Source organism: Nicotiana sylvestris, chromosome 11 (genome assembly GCF_000393655.2).
Source record: "Nicotiana sylvestris chromosome 11, ASM39365v2, whole genome shotgun sequence".
NCBI classification, from domain to species: Eukaryota; Viridiplantae; Streptophyta; class Magnoliopsida; order Solanales; family Solanaceae; genus Nicotiana; species Nicotiana sylvestris.
This window is the reverse complement of record NC_091067.1, coordinates 10,331,712-10,351,556: the sequence shown is the minus strand read 5'-3', so window position 1 is coordinate 10,351,556 and position 19,845 is coordinate 10,331,712. Positions and strand designations below refer to the sequence as shown.

General features: G+C 36.7%; 2 protein-coding genes across 2 annotated transcripts; both read left to right on the top strand.

The window, feature by feature from the left end:
* Positions 1-4,932: 4,932 nt before the first annotated feature.
* LOC138880725 (uncharacterized) lies at positions 4,933-5,364 on the top strand. Its single transcript, XM_070160899.1, has one exon. It carries the CDS (start codon positions 4,933-4,935, stop codon positions 5,362-5,364), a length of 432 nt encoding a protein of 143 aa, XP_070017000.1.
* A 4,062-nt stretch (positions 5,365-9,426) lies between these two features.
* Positions 9,427-17,692, top strand: LOC104218412 (VAMP-like protein YKT61). The gene is made up of 6 exons (XM_009768900.2): positions 9,427-9,868; positions 12,410-12,507; positions 12,601-12,705; positions 12,828-12,893; positions 15,508-15,594; positions 17,395-17,692. Exons 1-6 carry the CDS (start codon positions 9,676-9,678, stop codon positions 17,443-17,445), a joined length of 600 nt encoding a protein of 199 aa, XP_009767202.1. The 5' UTR covers positions 9,427-9,675; the 3' UTR covers positions 17,446-17,692.
* The last annotated feature ends 2,153 nt before the right edge of the window (positions 17,693-19,845 follow it).

Genomic DNA, 19,845 nt, shown 5'->3' with positions numbered 1-19,845 from the left:
CCCAGATTAGGGATTTTTCTTGTTTTGCTCATGTTTTGACTGTTTTTGTTTCTTTTTGTGGATTGTGGCAGAATCATATTCTCTATCAATGAAGTTTGCTGCTTTTGCTCTTGTTGACTGTTTATCTTTCCTTGATAGTTTGAATATGTTTAGTTGATTACTGATGATTTATCCATGATTGCACTTGCAGTTGCCCTAGTGGCCATGAATAATTTTAAAATCTGGAAATCACACTCTGTTTATGCAACTTTTCGATGATGCAAAAATGGGGAAAAGATATTATGCTTTATATTCTGAATAAGTAATGTTTATAACCTAATGAACCTGGTCCTTGATGATAAGTAACAAAACTTCTAACTGCGCATTGATGATTGAGCTGAGTTCTGATAGGGCCTAAGTGAATGAAAAGCAGAGAGTTTGTCATCATCAAAAAGGGAGAATTTGTTGGCCCAAGTAAAGGTGAGTTTTGCAGACTGACAAAGGAACTCAGACATGGACCAGGTCCATCCTAGTGAAGCACATATATGGTCAACTCAAGCATGTGAGATGCACGTGAAGGAGATAAGCCTACTATCAGAAGTGATATCTCCTAATCCTGATCGAAAAAGTTGCATATTGGATAAGGAGAAAGACTCCTTACTCAAAAAGAACATGGTTTAAGAGAAGGATAGAGTTAGAGGTTGAGATCAACCAGAACTCTTCCACCAAGGAAGAGTAGCATCAGAATTCTAGTCAATCTCTATTTGCTAACTCCATAAATATCAGTGTTGTTCTCTTTTACATGTAATGCACATAAGCAGAAGTTAAACGTGAATTAAGAGCAAAATAGCAAGGCAATTTTGCAAGCAGTTCGTGTGTGATTCAAGTGTGCAAACTTGAAGCTACATGAACCAAATAGAAGAACCAGTTCCAAGTGTCTGTCTTTTATTCTAGTTCAATTATAGTAGGTGGTTTTATATTGTACCTTTAAGCTTATTTAGAAGCAATTGTATTAGGTACTCAGAGTTTTCAAGTTAGAGTTAACTTGAAGTTGTCGCAACAATTGAGGTTGTGTGCTATAACGGGATTAGAGTTAGTCCTAGGTTTACAAAAGAGTTTTTGTAAATGCAGTTTTTGGCTCAGTGATTTTAGTGGAGAGTTTGGAAAAATCTTACTAAAAAGTAGGTCGTGGGTTTTTTAACCTTTTAAGCCAGGTGTTTTCCATGTAAAATCTCTATGTTTTTTAATTTCTGTACTTATTATTCCGCAACAGTAATAATTGGAACACATAGAAGAACCAGGTCCTTCCATAATCAGGTTAAGCGAAAAATTGGACACCACACAAATCACCCCCCTCTTTTGTGGTATTGAAGTATAAAACATCAACAACGGTAAAAGGAAATGATTTAGCTCCTCATGAAATTGAGTCTGTGTTGTTAAAGAAATTTAGAGAAACTCTCACGAGAGGAGCTCTGACGTGGTATTCATTATTACCCGAACATTCAATTGACTCCTTTAAGATGCTCGCGGATTCTTTCATCAAGGCTCATGCCGGGGCCAGGAAGGTACATGCCCGAAAGGCCGACATATTTAGAATTGCACAAGGAGAGTCCGAGTTACTACGCAAATTCGTCACTCGTTTCAAGAAGGAAAGAATGTTGCTCCCGGCTACCCCGAATGAATAGGCGGTTGAAGCATTCACTAAAGCACCGAATCTGAGAAGTTCAGACGCTTCACGGAAGTTGAAGGAAAGCTTGCTTGAGTTTCAGGCTACAACTTGAGCAGATGTCCACAACCGGTATGAGTCAAAGATAAGAATCGAAGATGATAAAGTTGGATTTTCGTCGTCAGCCAAAGGACTGGAGAAGGATAGAGAAAAATCGAACGATGATTACGACAGACAGAGTTCAAGATGCCGGTTTTGCCTTACGAGTAGATTCAAGTCCATAGCAGAAACCTCCGAATAACGGATAAGTTCACCGTCGATAGAAGGTCCGATCGTTGGCGGAACAAGAGATCACTGCAGGAGAAAGAAACGTCATGGTCACAGGATCTTTCTCACCTTAGGTTATTAGAACACAACTTCAACGTCAGTATAATGGAATTGGTGTAAGACATGAGAAACATCAAAGAGGCACAGTTCCCAAAACCAACGGGATTCGATCCCAGATAGAGGGATCCTAACTTATGGTGTGAATACCATGGGACAAATGGCCATCGGATAGGGGATTGCCGACACCTTTAGGAAGAAGTGGCGATGCTATTGAAGAATGGTCACCTCAGAGAATTCTTAAGTGACTGATCCAAGAACAACTATGGTCGGAATAGAGACAATGCGGAACCCTCAAAAATAAGAGAAGAACCCCCACGCCAAACGATCAATGTGATTTTTTTTGGGGGGGGGGGATGAGATTAATGGGGTAACCTTTTCGGTGGTGAAGAAGGTAAAAGTTTCAATAACTCATAGTAAAAGGCTCCATGAAGATGATATTACTTTCACGGAGGAAGATGCAGATGGATTGATGCTTCCACACAACGATGCATTGATAATTTCTTTAAATTTGTTAGATTTTAAGATTAAACATGTTCTAGTAGATCTAGGAAGTTTCTAGTGGATCCATGAAGTTCAACTAATATCATACAATAGAGAGTACTAGAGGAAACCAAACTCACCGAAAGCACGACAACAAAGCTCCTCGCTGGATTCAACCTTGCAAGCGTGACAACTCGGGGAGAGATTTTGCTGCTCACAAACATTGAAGGAGTAATGAAAACAACTCTCTTTGAAGTTTTTGATGGAGACATGGGGTACAATATTATCTTGGGGAGGCCATGCTTACACGAGATGAAAGTTGTGCCTTCAATGTACCACCAATTGTTAACATTTTCGACACCCGATGGAATCAAACAGATAAAGGGTTATCAATTGGCAGTAAGGAAGATGAATGCAATATCGACCTCCAGTAGCAAAGCAAAGGAGCGCGTGGCATATCAATTATAGGAGCCGACACCTGCCTCCGAATCAGAGGAAGTTAGCCCGAGGGCATATGAATCAGAACAATATCAGGTGCTAAGGAATTTCCAAGTTCCAGAAGAGACGGATGCAATGAAGTCCATGGTGGAAGAACTAGACTAAGTTGCATTGTTCGAATAATTCCTAGAAAGGAAATTCCATTTAGGAACAGGACTGCACCCGGAGTTCAGGTCTGCTTTTATTGAATTTCTTAAAATTAACGCCTATTATTTTGCATGGTCGCACGAGGATATGACAGGTATCCCGACAGAAATAGTCGTGCACAAGTTAAGCTTGGATCCCAACATACCTCCGATAAGTCAAAAGAAGCGCCCAATATCTAAAGCGAGGAATAAATTTGTCAAAGAAGAGGTAACCCGCTTACTCAATATCGGTTCAATTCAAGAAGTAAGATATCCCGACTAGCTAGCTAATGTAGTAGTAGTTCCTAAGAAAAACAATAAGTTTTGCATGTGTGTACACTATAAGGATCTTAATAAGGCGTGCCCGAAAGACTCATTCCCATTTCCAAATATCTATCAAATTATTGATGCCACGACCGAGCACAAGTTAATGAGTTTCCTTGATGATTATTCTAGGTACAATCAAATCAAGATGAATCTAGAAGATCAGGAAAATACTTCATTTATAACAAATTTCGATATATGTTATTACAATGTGATGCCATTAGGGTTAAAGGACGCGGGAGCCACTTGTCAACGACTTGTGAATAAGATGTTCGAGAAACAAATAGGAAAGACTATGGAAGTATATATAGATGATATGCTTATTAAGTCTTTGAATGTAGGTGAACACCTTAAGCATTTGCAAGAAATATTCGACATCCTGAGGGAGCATAACATGGAACATAACCCTGAGAAGTGCGCGTTCGGGGTCAGCTCTGGTAAGTTCCTAGGATTCCTGCTCTCACAAAGGGAAATTGAGGCAAACCCGGACAAAATCAAGGCCATAGAAGATATCTCGGATCAATTGTCAAACGTAGAAGAAGTCCAAAGTCTCACAGGGAGATTAGCAATATTGAGCAGGTTCATTTCCCGATCATCAGAAAAATGTCATCGCTTCTTCACACTGCTCAAAAAGAAGAGTGATTTCGAATGGACATCGGAATGTTAGCAAGCCTTGAAGGACTTGAAGAAGTACTTGTCAAGTCCTCAGTTGCTCTCAAAACCAAAAGAAGGTGAAACATTGCTAGTCTAACTTGTGGTTTTAGAAGTTGCGGTAAATGTAGTATTAGTCCGAGAGGACGAAGGTACACAACCTACCATTTATTACGTTAAAATTCTAACGGGAACGGAAACTCGCTACCCATATTTGGAGAAATTAGCCTTAGCTCTCATAGTATCTGCTCGGAAGATGAGGCCCTACTTCTAATGTCACCTGATATCAGTAGTGACTACTTTTCCTTTGCAGAATATTATTCATAAGCCCGAGCTTTAGGGCATATTTTCCAAATGGGTCGTTGAAATGAGTGAATTTAATATTGAATACAAACCAAGGACTGCAATTAAGTCACAAGTCTTGGCTGATTTCGTGGTCGATTTCAGTCCGGGACTATTGCCCCTGGCAACCAAGGAGGCAGTAATGGTGTCGGAATCAACATCGGGGGTTTGGACCTTATTTATGGATGAAGCTTCCAATGTAAAAGGGTCCAGGCTCAGAATAGTCTTAATCACGCCATCGGGGAAATCATAAGGCAAGCCATCAGAATGATCCCTTTAACTAACAATGAAACAGACTACAAAGTTTTGATTGCAGGGCTCGAGCTGGTTCGGGGACTTGACTCTGAGGTCATTGAAATCAAATGTGATTCGCAGTTGGTGGTAAATCAGGTCTACGAGATCTTTGACACCAAAGAGGACCGTATGCAACAATATATGGTAAGGGTTTAGGCTTTGTTGACACGATTCCGGGAGTGGTAAATGACTCATATCCCGAGGGAGGAAAACACAGAAGCAAATACATTGGCAAAATTGGGCTCGTCGATAGAAATCAAGGGATCAGAATCAGGGACTATGGTACAACTAATGAATTCAGTCCTGGATACAGATGGCTACAATGAGGTGAATTCAGCTAGTTTGGTTTGGGAATGGAGAAATGAAATAATCGACTATCTCAAGCACGAGAAGTTGACCGAAGACCCCAAGGCATCACGAGAGTTAGGCGCAGAAGCTGCACGTTATAGCTTCAGGAAAGGCCAATTGTACAAAAAATCTTTTGAAGGCCCGCTGGTCTGGTGCTTAGGAGATTCTGAAGCTAATTACGTCATGAGAAAAGTTCATGAAGGGATATACGACAATCACTCGGGCGCAAATTCCTTGGCACTGAAATTAGTTCGGGCAGGATATTACTAGCCCCGCATGGAACACGATGCCAAAGACTTCATTCGAAAATGTGATAAGTGCCAACGTTATGCACCACTAGTACATCAATCGGCAGAACCCTTACTCGGTTCTGTCCCCCTGGCTATTCATGAAATGGGGATGGACATCGTCAGAAAACTGCCACCGGCTCATGGAAAGGTAAGATTTCTTTTAGTTTTAACTGATTATTTTTCTAGATGGGTGGAAGTAGGTCCTTATCAGAAGATCGAAGAACGCGAAGTGGTAGACTTCCTATGGAAAAATATAATTTGCAGGTTCGGAATACCAAAAGAGATAGCATGCGACAATGGGCCACAATTTATCGGCGCAAAAATTACAAAGTTTCCTGAAGATTTGAAGATAAAGAGGATCACATTTTCACCTTATCATCCGAATGCGAAATACTAAACAACATGATAGACATTAATGACATTATGATAGGAACAGAAAGAAAGTAGGTGGAGAGACAGCCACAGAGAGAAATATCGTGGGAGAGAGAGACCAGAGAGAGGAAAGTGTCTACAATATTTAGCCTAACTATACTACCGCTACTATTCCCCTATTTAACTATTCATTACTATGTTCTCAACCCGTCAACCCGGATCCCAAATATAACCCAAAATCCTTTGTGGTGATAGTATAATTCTTCTGCTTTTCCTAGTTGGCCCAATTCTTGCATCTTTGGACAACCCAATAACCTTTTTGAGCTCAAATTCCTCATCCATCGTGACATTAACCCCATCCTCAATAAGAACCTTATCTTCAAGGTTCAAGTAGAGAAATACTGATGTCATAGTGGTGAACTTATGAAGAGTCAGATAGGGAGCAAGAGCTCCTTCATGCTCTTGTAGTGGATAGCAGACAACTCTAATCGCTGCCTTCCTTTAACCTTGGTGGCCTCATACCAAGAAATGTAGGCCAATTCTTTGAAAGGGTCAAACAAATAGATTGTCAAACCATCAACTCCAGGATCCCAGATTCATCTCATAGTATAGAAGTACGTCATAATACAACTAGAGATTATTGGAGCAACAATTGCTCTAAGGTCAAGCAAGGAACACAATCTTTTAGCTTCATCACTGTAGCAACATGAAGATTTTCTTTATCTCCCTCACAATCTGGGACGGTGCACTGTATCATAAGAACTTTGGAGTTGGCATCTTCAAAAGAACCTTGCACGAACAATATTTACTTGTCTCTAGATTGTATAGGAAAGTCATCGTCAAGAATGGATAAAACCACCCTTTGTCGTGTAATATTTTCTTGATAGATTTGTGCAGTTCGCATCTTTGTTTTCTGCCCAGTTTGACCAACTTGTTTGATATTCTTAGATCCAATCGTATCCACAAGCAGTAGCCACCCTTCCCCTGTTGGAACTCCGATCATTACGTTATTGATTTTGTGACTAGCAAGTTTATCTAAAACAAGATTGAGTTCACTTGCTTCACTCCATTCACACGACCTTATAAATGAAGGGCCTTTGTTGCCAATCTCTACAAATGCCTGTTGGATTTCCCTATGTGGCAGGGCATCAATCGAAATGTAATTTTGCATCATGAACCATGTAGTGAGTATTTGGATGCATTGGTAAGCACAGTTCCACCCCGAATCATCAAGTCCCTCATGGATGTAATGGTGGTATGCACAAGAACCTCAGATCAGAGAAGTCATACATCCAAGAATAGAAAGATCACTGGCTGTGTTATCTAAAGCTGCAATCAAGCCAGTACCTGTTGGTCGTTGAATTTACTAGAAACAACTTCAAATCGAAGAACTAGAATAACAACAGCAGAAATAACAAGTCAACTTGTAAGTGATAAAATAACATTTGTGACACCAAATGGAGCATTCATATCCATGTTTATAACAGTACAACCCACCTTTTTCCTTGTACCAATAAGGAATTGGACAGTAGAGGGACAATTACTATTCAACACAAGACCAAACTTGATAATAGCCCAAAAAGTAATGTTGCATACACATATCAACATAAGTTTCCTAAGAATTCCAACAGTAATGGAATACTTAGCATAATAACCACTCATAACAATTTTTATGAGAACACTTTTACCCACACAGTTTGTGTCCAACAAATTGCATACATCAATAGTATTTCGCATCTGAAGTTTCAAAGGGTATAATGCAAGAATTCCACAAGGTTGACATTATCAACTTATCCGGACACAAATCACTCGAAGTAGAACAAATAGCACAATTTCTTGTAACTCTAAGGAATGTGGTAAGCCAGCTAGAGCCAGGATCAAATGGAAACTCCAATCCGAATTGATCAAGTATAAATTGATGCAAGGATAAGATAAATTTAGCATGATCAAGTCCACTTAAGTAATCAAATATACCTTTGTCGAGATATTGGGTGTGATTGCAAGCAGAAAGCACACGAGGCACTGATAGTTGTTTATCAAATATGACATGGTCACTGTAATCACACTTTACTGTGGAAACTGTTTGAAATATTTTGTCAAACACCTGGGTTTCAGGCTTGGCTGAATCATTCTTCACTGTATCTTTAACTTTCATGTCAATTTTGCGATTGGGTATTTCAGCGAACATCTTGCAGGCATAGCTTTTTGAATTTTCCTCCTCGTCATTTTTGATTTCCACCATCTCAATAAGTACTTCGGAAGAATCTGCAGGGCTGGAGCGCCCATTATCCAAATCAGAGTCAACCTCTGCTGCTAATATATCCTCTAGTTTGCAATTATGGTCCAAAGACACAACCACATCCCGATGTGCAAAAGTAGGCAGAAAGCTTGTTCTCAATGTTGCCGAGAATTTTCAACATACGATTGTTATTGTCCATCATCGCTATCATCAGTCCCTGGATGGCGTCGAGATGATAATTGATAATATTAGAAGAGTAGAGATCCATGGAGTCTAGATAAATGAAAGCACCAATGTTATGAACCTCTCAAACAACAATTAATATTGATTAATAGCAACACTTAGTACATGTAAATAGTAAACAATATGATAGACATTAACGACATTAGGATAGGAACAAAAAGAAAGTAGGGGAAGAGACAGAGCCACAAAGAGAAATAACGTGGGAGAGAGAGATCGAAGAGAGAAAAGTTTATACAATATTCAACCTAACTATACTACTGCTACTATTCCCCCATTTAACTATTCATTACAATGTTCCCGACCCGTCAACCCGGATCGCAAATATAGCCAAAAGCCTTTGTGGTGATAGTATAGTTCTTCTGCTTCTCCTAGTTGGCCCAATTCTTGCATCTTCGGACAACCCAATAACCTCTTTGAGCCCAAATTCCTCATCTATCATGACAAATAATAATATCAAACTTTAATCCTCAACAAGCTAAAGTCAAAGAGATGTTATTTTCTAGATACAAACCACGGCTTAGTTCATAAAGTTTTAGTTCAAATGAACAAGATGTATTAAATTAATTTATGAAGTTGTCTTTAATATGAAGTGTTTTTTAATACCCAAAGTGGGTGGAATTTTTCAGAGTGAAACAAATTATATGAACCAAAATAAATAATGATTAAAAAACAAAAATAAACAAAAACTAAAATTACTCTCAAATTAGAGCTTTATTTTATGACAAAAAAAAAAAAAAACGTAAAAGCTTGACAGGGAATTGTGGAGGTCGAGCATTAAGGTTGTAGGTTAGGGGGAAGTTTGTGAATATTACTACAACGCACTAGAGGGAGACTAGCCATTTAGGAGTTAGACTTAAGAATTAGGATGCTACTGACCAGCTAGTGATGCAGGGCTGTATCTGTTGGATATTAGTATACCTTACCTTCTTTTCGTATTTCCTATATTTCTTAAATTGTTGTTATTTTGTTATTTTATGTTATGTATTTTATGTTATTTACTATGAGTCTATTGATAGTACTAATATATTGTCTCTTGTTGCTCTCTTGAGCCGAGGGTCTCCTGGAAACAGACCCTCCCCAAATCCCACTTGTGGGATTATACTGGGTTGTTGTTGTTGTTGTATGTGGCCAATATTCAACCCCAATTGCAAATTTGAATATATTATATTCCCAATTCGGTAATCCACTACATAAGAACCTTTATATTCCCCTCTTTTCCTTTTTCTTATATCTTCCCCATTAAGATAAACCAACAATAAAATATAAATATAAAAAATATAAATAAAGAAACATAATTATACAAATCGTGAAACACAACAATATACATCGCGTAATTTCAAAACGGATCAATTCCATTCTTAAAGGCGGCCAGTAGGAGAACAAAAAAAGTTTTTTTGGGTTGAATATTTTTGTCAAAATTTACAGAGGTTTTTAGAGATGAAGATCACAGCGTTGATGGTGTTGAAATGCAATCCAGAAGGTTCGGATCCAGTGATCTTAGCGAACGCATCTGATGTGAGCCATTTCGGGTATTTTCAGAGATCCAGCGTTAAGGAATTCATCGTTTTCGTGGGTCGGACCGTCGCTAAACGGAACCCGCCGGGCCAACGCCAATCCGTTCAGCATGAAGGTTTAAATTTTTTAAGAAATCCTTTTCGAATTTTGGTTTTGATTTATTTGAATTTTCTTGTGAGTTTGTGTTATTTGGGCCTGGGGAATCTTCTATGTGTTTGATCTGATTTTGGGGAATTACAGATGCGTTATGGATTGATGAATTTTTCATCCTAATTGGGTAATCAGTCCGTCTGTCCCAATTCATGTGATGTTGTTTCCCAATTTACGTGATGCTCCTTGACTGGGCACATAGTTTAAGAAAAACAAGAAAAGCTTTCGAAACTTGTGGTGTAAATCAAATCATAAATATTTAAAATCATCTTATTAAGGGTAAAATAGTAAGTTTATAGTTAATTTATTTCGTCATATAGAAAGCTATTAAGAGTATGCCATAAATTGGGAGGGAGGGAGAAGTTGGTTTTGAGGAATTATTTGGGTTGTAGCTCAATTTCAGTGTTTATTTTGGTCGATTGTATAGATGGATGAGCAATGTTGCAAAGTTGCAGCTATTGGTCCTATAGGTGCTGATGATGCTTTGATAGTTGAATTAGTTGGGATTTGGGAATTTGATATCACTCATGTTTATACGGTTACTTCTGGTCCTATGTGTTTTCGAGGAGTCTCTTAGTCATATTAGAGATTCTTATGCCAATAGAAACTATAAAAAACTTCTACTACTACTTTTTGGTTATATTTATATTTTGTAAAATGTTGACTGGAGATGGATTTAAATGGGAACATGGTCAATGGGGATTCATATAGCCAATCCCATTGTTTGGGACTGAGGAGTAGCTGTTGTTATTGTTGTTGTTGTTGTTGTTGTTCAGGAGATGGTTTTGTGGGGTGGGGTTGGGGGTTTGTTGGGGGTGGGGGTTTCAAAAGTAGAAGGAAGAAGTAGGGAATAGCTCAGTTAGGAAAATTGTTTTGTGTGAACTGCTTAATCTTTTCGGTTAAATTTTTTGAAGTCTTCAGTTTCACACCCTTAACATGAGTTTTGTTAAGGGTTATTGATTGGAGTGGGAAACGGGCAGGTCGAATATGGTTCGGGTCGAAAACGGATAATGAAAATGGATAAATTATCCGGCCCGACCCATATTTAATATGGATAAAAAACGGGTTAACCGGCGGATAATATGGGTACCCATATTATTCATAACTTCTTGAATATGATCACTTTTGGGAGAATTCCTAGTCTCCCAAACTTGAAGAACCCCCAATTTGAGGCTTTACAAATGTAAAAGTTAAACTCATCGGTTATCCATTAGTTATGCATTGGTTATCCATTTTCTAAATGGATAATATAGTTCTTATCTATAATTGACCCGTTTTTAAAAAGTTCATTATCCAACCCATTTTTAGTGGATAATATGGGTGGTTAACTATTTTCTTTTAACCATTTTGCCACTACTAGTTATTGATATTTGTCAACTAGTGTAGGATATGACAACTGGTCAGATTGGTTCCAAATCTCAGGCTCTGGCACAGAGTAGGAAAGTTGATTTTTAACTCACCGTCTGATTAGTTCTAGGGCCTGTAAAGAAAAGGCTCCTTTTTACGATTATTTTATGTGATTATTGAGTGAAGGATGTGGGCGTTGAGGATGAAATGAAACGAGCGGCTGGAGTGGATTTGACAATCTTTAGCACATAAATTGCTCCTGGCTTTGGACCTAGACGTTACTTTCCAGATACTCTATTCATTTTCCTCTAAATATTTTGCTGTTCAGAGTTTTTCGTTTCTTCTCTCTTTAAATTTCTGACGTATGTTGAGTTTTAGTAGTTGGCTATGGAATTGGTTAGTTAGATCTACAAGTCTTAGTCCACAGAAAAAGAAAGCAAATTCCTTTGTGTCTCCCTCAGTACCCTCCACAAAAGCCCCAAATGAGTGAAAATAAGATTAATTGTGATTCCAAGTTGTTTAGTCATGCCAGTGGAAGCAGTGTCAACACTCAGCATGTTGATTAGACATTTTAACAAGGAATGTTTCTGTGATCTTTCACTTTACATAGTTGGACTTCATGAATAAGTTTTATGTTTGGATGTAGTATTCTAAAATTCACTTTTGCTATATTTTAGGATTTCAAACTGTAGGTTTCTGTTGATTTCTAATGAAATGGTTGATTATATATTGATTTGAGGTTTTCTATTTCTCAAACTTTACCTGAAGTACAAGTGGTCTTATTATGTAATACTAAAACAATAGTGTGATCAGTATTACTGCTACACAATACTGATCAATCTATCACTTTACACTGGATAGATTTTGTGATAGTGTTTGCTTTTCTTTACCTTATCTGATAAGCTGCAAGAAGTTCACATAGAAGTTGATTGATATAATACAATCTGATATATAGATGTATTTTCTCTTTTCTGTCATTGCATTTTTTTAAGAAGTTATATGGTCAAATCAATTAGAAGTCGATATGTATAATATGTTACATTTAATTTATAATTGAAGAAAAACGTAAATCTACTGATACATGGTATATTCCTCAAACATATTTTTTCACACGCACAAGGTTTGACATATGTTTTTAATCTCCTTTTTTTGACTTTAGAATACAAGGTACATTCATACAATCGAAATGGTTTGTGTGCTCTGGGTTTCATGGATGATCACTATCCAGTTCGAAGTGCATTTTCACTGCTCAACCAGGTATTTGTTTTCTATTTTAGATATTCAGCTTCGAAAGGAGAAACTCTATATATCCGGAAATCAAATTGTGGATTTGCTTTTGATTTTTTCCAGGTTCTGGATGAGTATCTTAAGAATTTTGGTGAGTCATGGAAAACCGTGCAAAGCGACAATGCTCAACCATGGCCTTATCTGAATGAAGCTCTAGCCAAATTTCAGGTATACCTTTTGTTTCCCGCTGCTGATTGATGATGGAATTTCCTTTTCAATCAAATTCTTCGTACCTTCATTTTAAAACATTTGATGTTTGAGCTGAAGTCCTTTCATGTTGACCCCTACAGGATCCTGCTGAGGCTGATAAGCTCTTCAAAATTCAGAGAGAGTTGGATGAAACTAAAATTATTCTCGTAAGTATTAATAATCAAAAAGTTTTAAAAAATTATCATCGTAAGTATTGTGTTATTCATTTGATTGCCTGCTTAATGTTATACTTGTTAGCTTCTTTACTGAAAATGATAGTAAGCAGTATGCATGTGGATAATGAACAGTTGATCATCGAGGACTCAGTTGTGGAAGACATGGACACAATATAGGTTCTCCATTTCTTTGGTTAATGATCTTTATCATAGCCACTGCTAACCATTTTCCTGTAGAGCTTCTGCTGTTGCGCATTAAGTTACCAAAAAAGTTATTAGGTTTTATTGCTTTTGACGGGTCAAGATTGTCTCTATGCTTAATTTCTCGTTCTTTCTTTGAACTTTTTTGGCTTGTGTCCTGCATTGATCGAGGAATGGGTTGTGTCTTTTTTTATGGTTTTGGATAGTCTTCACACATGAGCTAGCTATTGAGATTGACTTATGCGCAAGGTCCAATTTTCTCAAGGTTCATTTTTCTTAACTTGGTATAAGTGGGACCATCTTGTTGTGTCGTCCCTCATGTTATGTCATTAACACTCAATATGTTCAATCTGGGTGTGCTGGACTGCGGGCCTGTTAGAGTATCCATAGTGGTTGAGATGATGGTTTGTAGTCTCTTTATGCGACTTTGGGCAACCCCTATCTCATCTCATAAGCTAGCTTCTGGGGTTAAGTGAGGGTGCCAGGTCCGTTTTTCTTAACACACACAAGAGTTACGTTTTGTAGGCTTCATTCTCATGCTCTATCTCATTTTTCTTTAACACACACAAGAGTTAAGTTTTGTATGCTTCATTCTCATGCTCTATCTCATTATATTTTGACGGGACACAAGACTTATGTATCCCAAATTTATCTTAGAGCCTGTTTTTCGAGCTCTGGACTATTTCTATACTGTATATTGTACTCTGAAAATTGTTATCGCATTCAAATGGTTGTAAAGGCATTCATTCTGAGTACTCCATCTCTGGTCCGTGACTCTATGATTATTTATTCTGTTTATAATATGGAAAAATGTGCATTCTCAAAAAGAAAAAAGAATAAATGTGATACTGAACTCTTGAGTTTCCTTTTCACTGGTTACTTCTGATTTGAGCTCACTTGCTTCACTATAGCCTAGTGGATGTTTTTAGTAATAGTCTATTTGAGAATAAAGTAGGTGTAGTTTTTTCTATAAGTTCTTTGCCAATATGCTTTGTTTGGTTGGGGTGGAAAGAGAGAGAACAGAAGTGATCTGAGCTATGGTTTATTTCTATTGTTTGGTACTTTGGTGAGGATGTAATAGATTGGGAAGTTGCTTCTCTGTCTACTTCTTAGCCCCTTCCAACTTGGACAAAAAGAAGGGAAGTATATCTTCTGTGGTTACATTCCAACCTTGCCAAACATTAGAGGTAAATGATGAATTCCCCCTCTCTTATGGGAAGTAAATAAATAATTTCTTTCATTTTTACCGTTCCTATCCCATTTGGGAACCTAGCTTACTGATAGTAGATGGTGAGTGACTAATAGTGAGGGAAGTTCCAGGGAAGTTTTGTCCCCTGGAAAAGGAAAAGAAATAGAGAAAGCCTAGGTCAAGGCAGGAAGTTTAAGTGTGACTTTCCTCGTAGTTGGGGTTGGGGGTTAAGCGTCCGATTCGACAATGAACACTAAATGAAAGAGGCAAATCAATTTTCTTCCACCAACTAAGAATCTTGTGTAAAAAACATTTATGTAAGTACGATTATATGACCGATCATATATGCCATTTAGAATTTTGCCCCACACAATTCTGTTAGGACCCTTTTTAACAAAAAGGAATTAATTAACTCAAAATGTAGCTCGAGGAAGAATATCTTAAGGATGTTAAAGATGTTGTAGTTAGGTTATCAATGAAAGTTGATCTCATATTCTGTTTTTGACAGCTTAGAATTTACCAAATATGTTGCTGTGTTTTGGTGGATGTGTGTCTACCTTCTTAAATTTAGTCTTCATCATCTATATCACGGAACAGATTATCTAGAATCAGTATATACCTTTATATTCTCCTATTTGTCCCTAATGTTTGCTGGAGAGCAAGAAAGTATGTTTCTCTTTCCTTCTTTTTGTTGTGTGTTTGGGGGTTGGAGTGGTTATAATGGCATCAAAATTGACATAAGCATAAATGAAAATTTTAAACCCATACAGCTATTTTGGGTTCCTAAGGTATATGTTACGCCATTCTGAGTATGGCTTTCTATTTCTTATTGATAAGCTCTCCGAGGTATTTCCACTTTGTCCCTCTTGTAGGTCATGGTTTTTAAAAAAAAATAATATCTGGTTTGACCTTCCTGGGCTTTTTAACCCAACTATTCTTTAACACATGTAGGGACATCCTGAAACCTAACATCGAATGCTGTTGAGTAGAAATTAGAAAATGAATCTGATTCTTCCATTGCACACTCAGTGCGGTAGTTAAATATCTGCTTTGAATTAACGTTTTTTAGACGTAGTTATTCTGTTTATTTTGGATTTGCTTTCAGAACGCGCCTGCATTATGTATTAAACTATTAATGCATGAAAAATACTCTGCTCCGCTTCTTTTGTTGTTGTTAGCTCTACTGATGTTGGTCTTCTTTACATTTTGACACAGCATAAGACAATTGACAGTGTCTTAGAACGGGGTGAGAAGCTAGACAGTTTGGTTGAGAAGAGTTCAGATCTAAGTGCTGCTTCACAGGTACTTTTGTGACAGTGCATCTGTTTGAGTGTTGTTTTCTTTCTTTTTTGACAAGGTAAATAATTTTGTTAATGTGGGAAAAACTCACCTATATCTGTTAGAGGATTGCTCTTCCATTTGTCTTTTCCTCTCATTTTGATCTGGTAAACCTACATTTATCCCTTCCCAACCTCTCCACCTAGGAGTCAACAGTAGCCCTTCCCCGCTTTGTTCCCATTGTGAGCCGAACCCTCAACCTCAAGGTTGGAAGTGGGATAACGCTTAGTTCTTCATAATTCCATATTGTGCTGTCCACTTGAGCAACCCTCTCTTATCAAAGGACTTGCTCTTCCTTGTTTCTTTGTGAGTAATCATTTGATCTCTACTGTTTTATCAATTTTTTCGACAATTCAAACTGTCTTTACTGTTGTTCGGATGATAATCGGATGTTTGACAAAGTGTTATTGGGTCACTTAACTTAAAAAGATGCAAGTAGCTTGTTAAGTTCAATATTGAGTTAAAAAGAAATTGTTGAGTTGCACAGGAAAGGTTATTTGCAATTAATCTAGGGGAAGTATTTGACTAAGTCACATTCTCTACAAGCATGGTGGACATGGCTATGGTACTCAAATTTTGCAGGCTGTATGTGAAGAAACAACCTAGGTTTAGACAGATGAGAAGAAATAACCTACTATTTTTGTCTCCACGGGGATCTCCCATCCCTTTAGGCATTGGAAATTACTCTTTTTCCGAACATACAGCAGGCTACCTTGAGTGCTAACTGCTAACTTGAGTCATTCGAATGAAATTTAAAAACCAACTGATTTCCCTGCATCCGAAGGTAGACAACCTCCGCCTACTATATTCCACTGTGTGAAAAGGGACTCCTTGGGCATTAGCTTCTTTTCTTTCCTGTCCTTACTTTTGATGCCTGTCTATCTCTCTCTCCCTTTCTTTTTGTTTCTTATTTTTCTTTTCCTTTTCGTTGTTGTCTTGGCCTAGTTTTTCCCTAGTAGATGAACACCTGGACTTTGTTATAGTTGAACTGCTTTATTTTAGTTGGCTAAAGAAGTTGGAGGAGCTTGATGTATGCGAAAGGTGAGGAATGACATAGATATAGAAGGGCCATTGATCTGCAAGAAAAATTGGATGCATTTAATATGAAGTAATCTTGGTCAGTATAACCAGGAGTTTGTTGCTTACAAGAATAACCAGTATTGCTGGGTCTCTTTATTGACTTGCTTTTGGGACGTCTCTTGGGAGGAATTCAGCATATTGAAGGTGAATGCATGGAATGGAACTGACAATATTCAAATGTGGGAATATGGAACTGAGCAACAAGCTCTGTAGTATTATAAACACAAGATACACGCACTGCCCATCTGCTGGCCTGCAGATCAAAGATATCTTCCCGTCAACTGTCCACGTGTCAAAGCATCATAGAATCATGCTAAAATTTATTTTGCGTTTTTTGGAGGGGGTGGGTGGGGCTGGGGCTGCTTAACGAAAGCAACATGGTGATGCTATTTGTTGACGTGCTCGTCGATAGGAAAAGTAAACGTCTGAAATAGCTGGCTTCTTCTTATAGATGAACTGTGTTTGTTTGAATTCTTTGCTCTATGACCTAATATATTTTGGTGATATGTTGATGGATCGCCCCGAATAGAAACAAGATGTGCTTGTTTGTTTATGTTAACTGTTTATCATTGTTACTCTTGCTAATGGTAATATTGTAGAAGCTGTAGAATCTTACAGATTATCTTTGAACCTTCGCGTTAGTTTCAACTTATTTCCTGACATAACTTGGTGGTTTTCAAACAGATGTTCTACAAGCAGGCGAAGAAAACCAATTCATGCTGTACGATCTTATAGATGATTCCAGAAGGAAGGGGGGGGGGGGCTATTCTATCACGGACAAACTCGTGTCTATGTTATATATAAAGTATCAGAGAATTGTTTGTTTATACCATCTATGATTTCTGTAATCTCGAATTCTTTTGGTTCTCTGCTGTAATATGATCTTAGATGAAGAGAAGGGTTTCAGTCTCATATTCATAATGTCGTTTGAAAGTTGTGATGTCACCTAAATATAGTTATGTGAGAAGTTTCCTGATGGTTACTGGCTTCCTCTTACCTGTTACTATCTCTTGATATATGCCGACTCTGAATACTTTAGTAGTACCTAAATTTATATATTACTAGTCATTGGCTATGAGCAATGCAGGTATGTTCTCTGTCGCTCATCACATTATTTGTATCCAAATTTTCGGGATAAAAATATACCGAATTGTCCTATAAGTTAAGATTTTTCAAAGCATATAGAACTATTGGAAGCTTAAAAATATTGCTGATTATTTGAACTAGTGAAATCTTGGAGAATGAAGGTGAGCAATGAAATTTTGGAGAAAGAAGTGAGTAAGAATATGGGGTAAAATTTTTGGGAATTTAGCTCCAACCCTCCTCCATTTTCGTCCCCAAAATGGGAGATGAATAGTGTTCCCTCAAATATGAGGTACACTATTCATCTCCCCCATTATTATTCACCACTTTATTATTATTATTTTATTATTTAATCTTTTAATTTATCTCTTTATATATATCTAATTATGTTTATGTAATGTATTTATAATATTAATATTATATCTTAACTTTGGTGTATAATTTTGATAAATTAATTTTCGTGCATTTATTATTTTTATGTAGAAATGGCAGTAGATGAAAATCAACGATTTCAAGAATTTTTATTTCGACATAGAAGAATTAAGGACAAAGATGCTCATTTTGCACTTCGTAATGCATTAATAGATCATTTATGGGAGAATACTAGAGGTTGAAGTTGAATATTTATCTAGTATTTCGAATGAATTTTATCGTTATGTATTTAATTAATCTTGTATCACAATAATTTCACTTTTATTTGAATTATTAGTTAATCTATAATAATTGCTTACAAATTATATTATTTAAAATTTTATGAAATTATTTTAATTATGGAAATTACAAATTAGTGGAAATTAAAAAATGAAAATTGAAATGAAAGATAATAATATAATATAGAAAAGATAAGAATATAAAAAAGTTTGGAAAAAAAAATGGGGGAATAGTTATCCCCAAGTAAAGGTTGGAGATGCCGAGCCACAAGGACCATGCACTTAGCAAAAGAAATAAGAGCAGATGGCTCTAGTGATGTGATATCAATGCGATGAGTCAAAAAGTAACAAAACATTATTCAAGATTTATATAATCGATCTTAATTAGCTTGAGATTTGAAGTGTATTTGATTGGTTTGGTTCTACTTCCCAAATGCAACTTTTCAAGCATAATATGATTGTAAGAACACTCCATCTCATATTAAAAGTAATTTTTGCAACTTTAACCCTTTCTCACTTTGTAGATTAATACAAATTTTTTTTTATAAATATTAAATTGTGAACTTATATCTTGAAAGAATAAGTTTAAATCTTAGATCTGCTTCTAATAATCTTAGAATTATTCTTAACTCTCACCTTTAATTTCACAAATAGAGAAATTTATATTATCCTTCTTTGGATCTTATGCATTCATAGTGTGTTATTTGGCTTTCATAGATTTCTTTTCCGTAGAAATGACACCAGGTAGCCACTAAAGGGCTGCTATTTAGGAATTAGCCAATGCTTTCTAAATTTCAATTTTTTAGTTTAATTTTCAGGATAAAAATATCCTGAATTATCCTGAAGTTAAAATTTTTAGTTTAAAATTCAGAACAAAATAAATATCGACTAATCTTTAAATAACATCTATGATAATGGCTATGTGTACTTGCCTCTAAATTTCCTATATGAAGTACGTTGTCCACCCTATAGGCAAGAGGAGTCCAGAATGGTCCAAAGCAAAGCAAAATTAAAGACTCGTGGGGAACAATTAATATACTTCTGTCTATTTATAGAATGTGATATCATTGATTACATGTCCCAAGAAAAACATTTTTAACAAGAAATAAATACAAATTGATGCTTCGAGACTCGTTGCTCACAATATTTGATTAGAGACGGAACAAATATTTTAACTTTATGAGTTCGGGATTATAATTTTTTTAAGCTAATAAATTTTAAATTAATAAATTGTACAAATTAAGTGAACTTCTACCTCCGCCGTCGTATTTGATGAGTGTGAAAGAGTCGAATTCAGAATTTAAACTTTATGAATTCAATTTTTTAAAATTTCTAACATTGAATTAATCGTATTTTTAAAAAGCACATACTTGAGAAAAAATCCGGTATCACAACAATCAGG

Excerpts from the sequence above, each read along its gene's own strand:
- LOC104218412 (XM_009768900.2), top strand. The coding sequence starts at position 9,676 with ATGAAGATCACAGCGTTGATGGTGTTGAAATGCAATCCAGAAGGTTCG. Across the intron at positions 9,869-12,409 it reads CCAATCCGTTCAGCATGAAG|AATACAAGGTACATTCATAC; the intron begins GTTTAAATTTTT and ends TTTTGACTTTAG. Across the intron at positions 12,508-12,600 it reads CATTTTCACTGCTCAACCAG|GTTCTGGATGAGTATCTTAA; the intron begins GTATTTGTTTTC and ends GATTTTTTCCAG.
- LOC138880725 (XM_070160899.1), top strand. The coding sequence starts at position 4,933 with ATGACTCATATCCCGAGGGAGGAAAACACAGAAGCAAATACATTGGCA.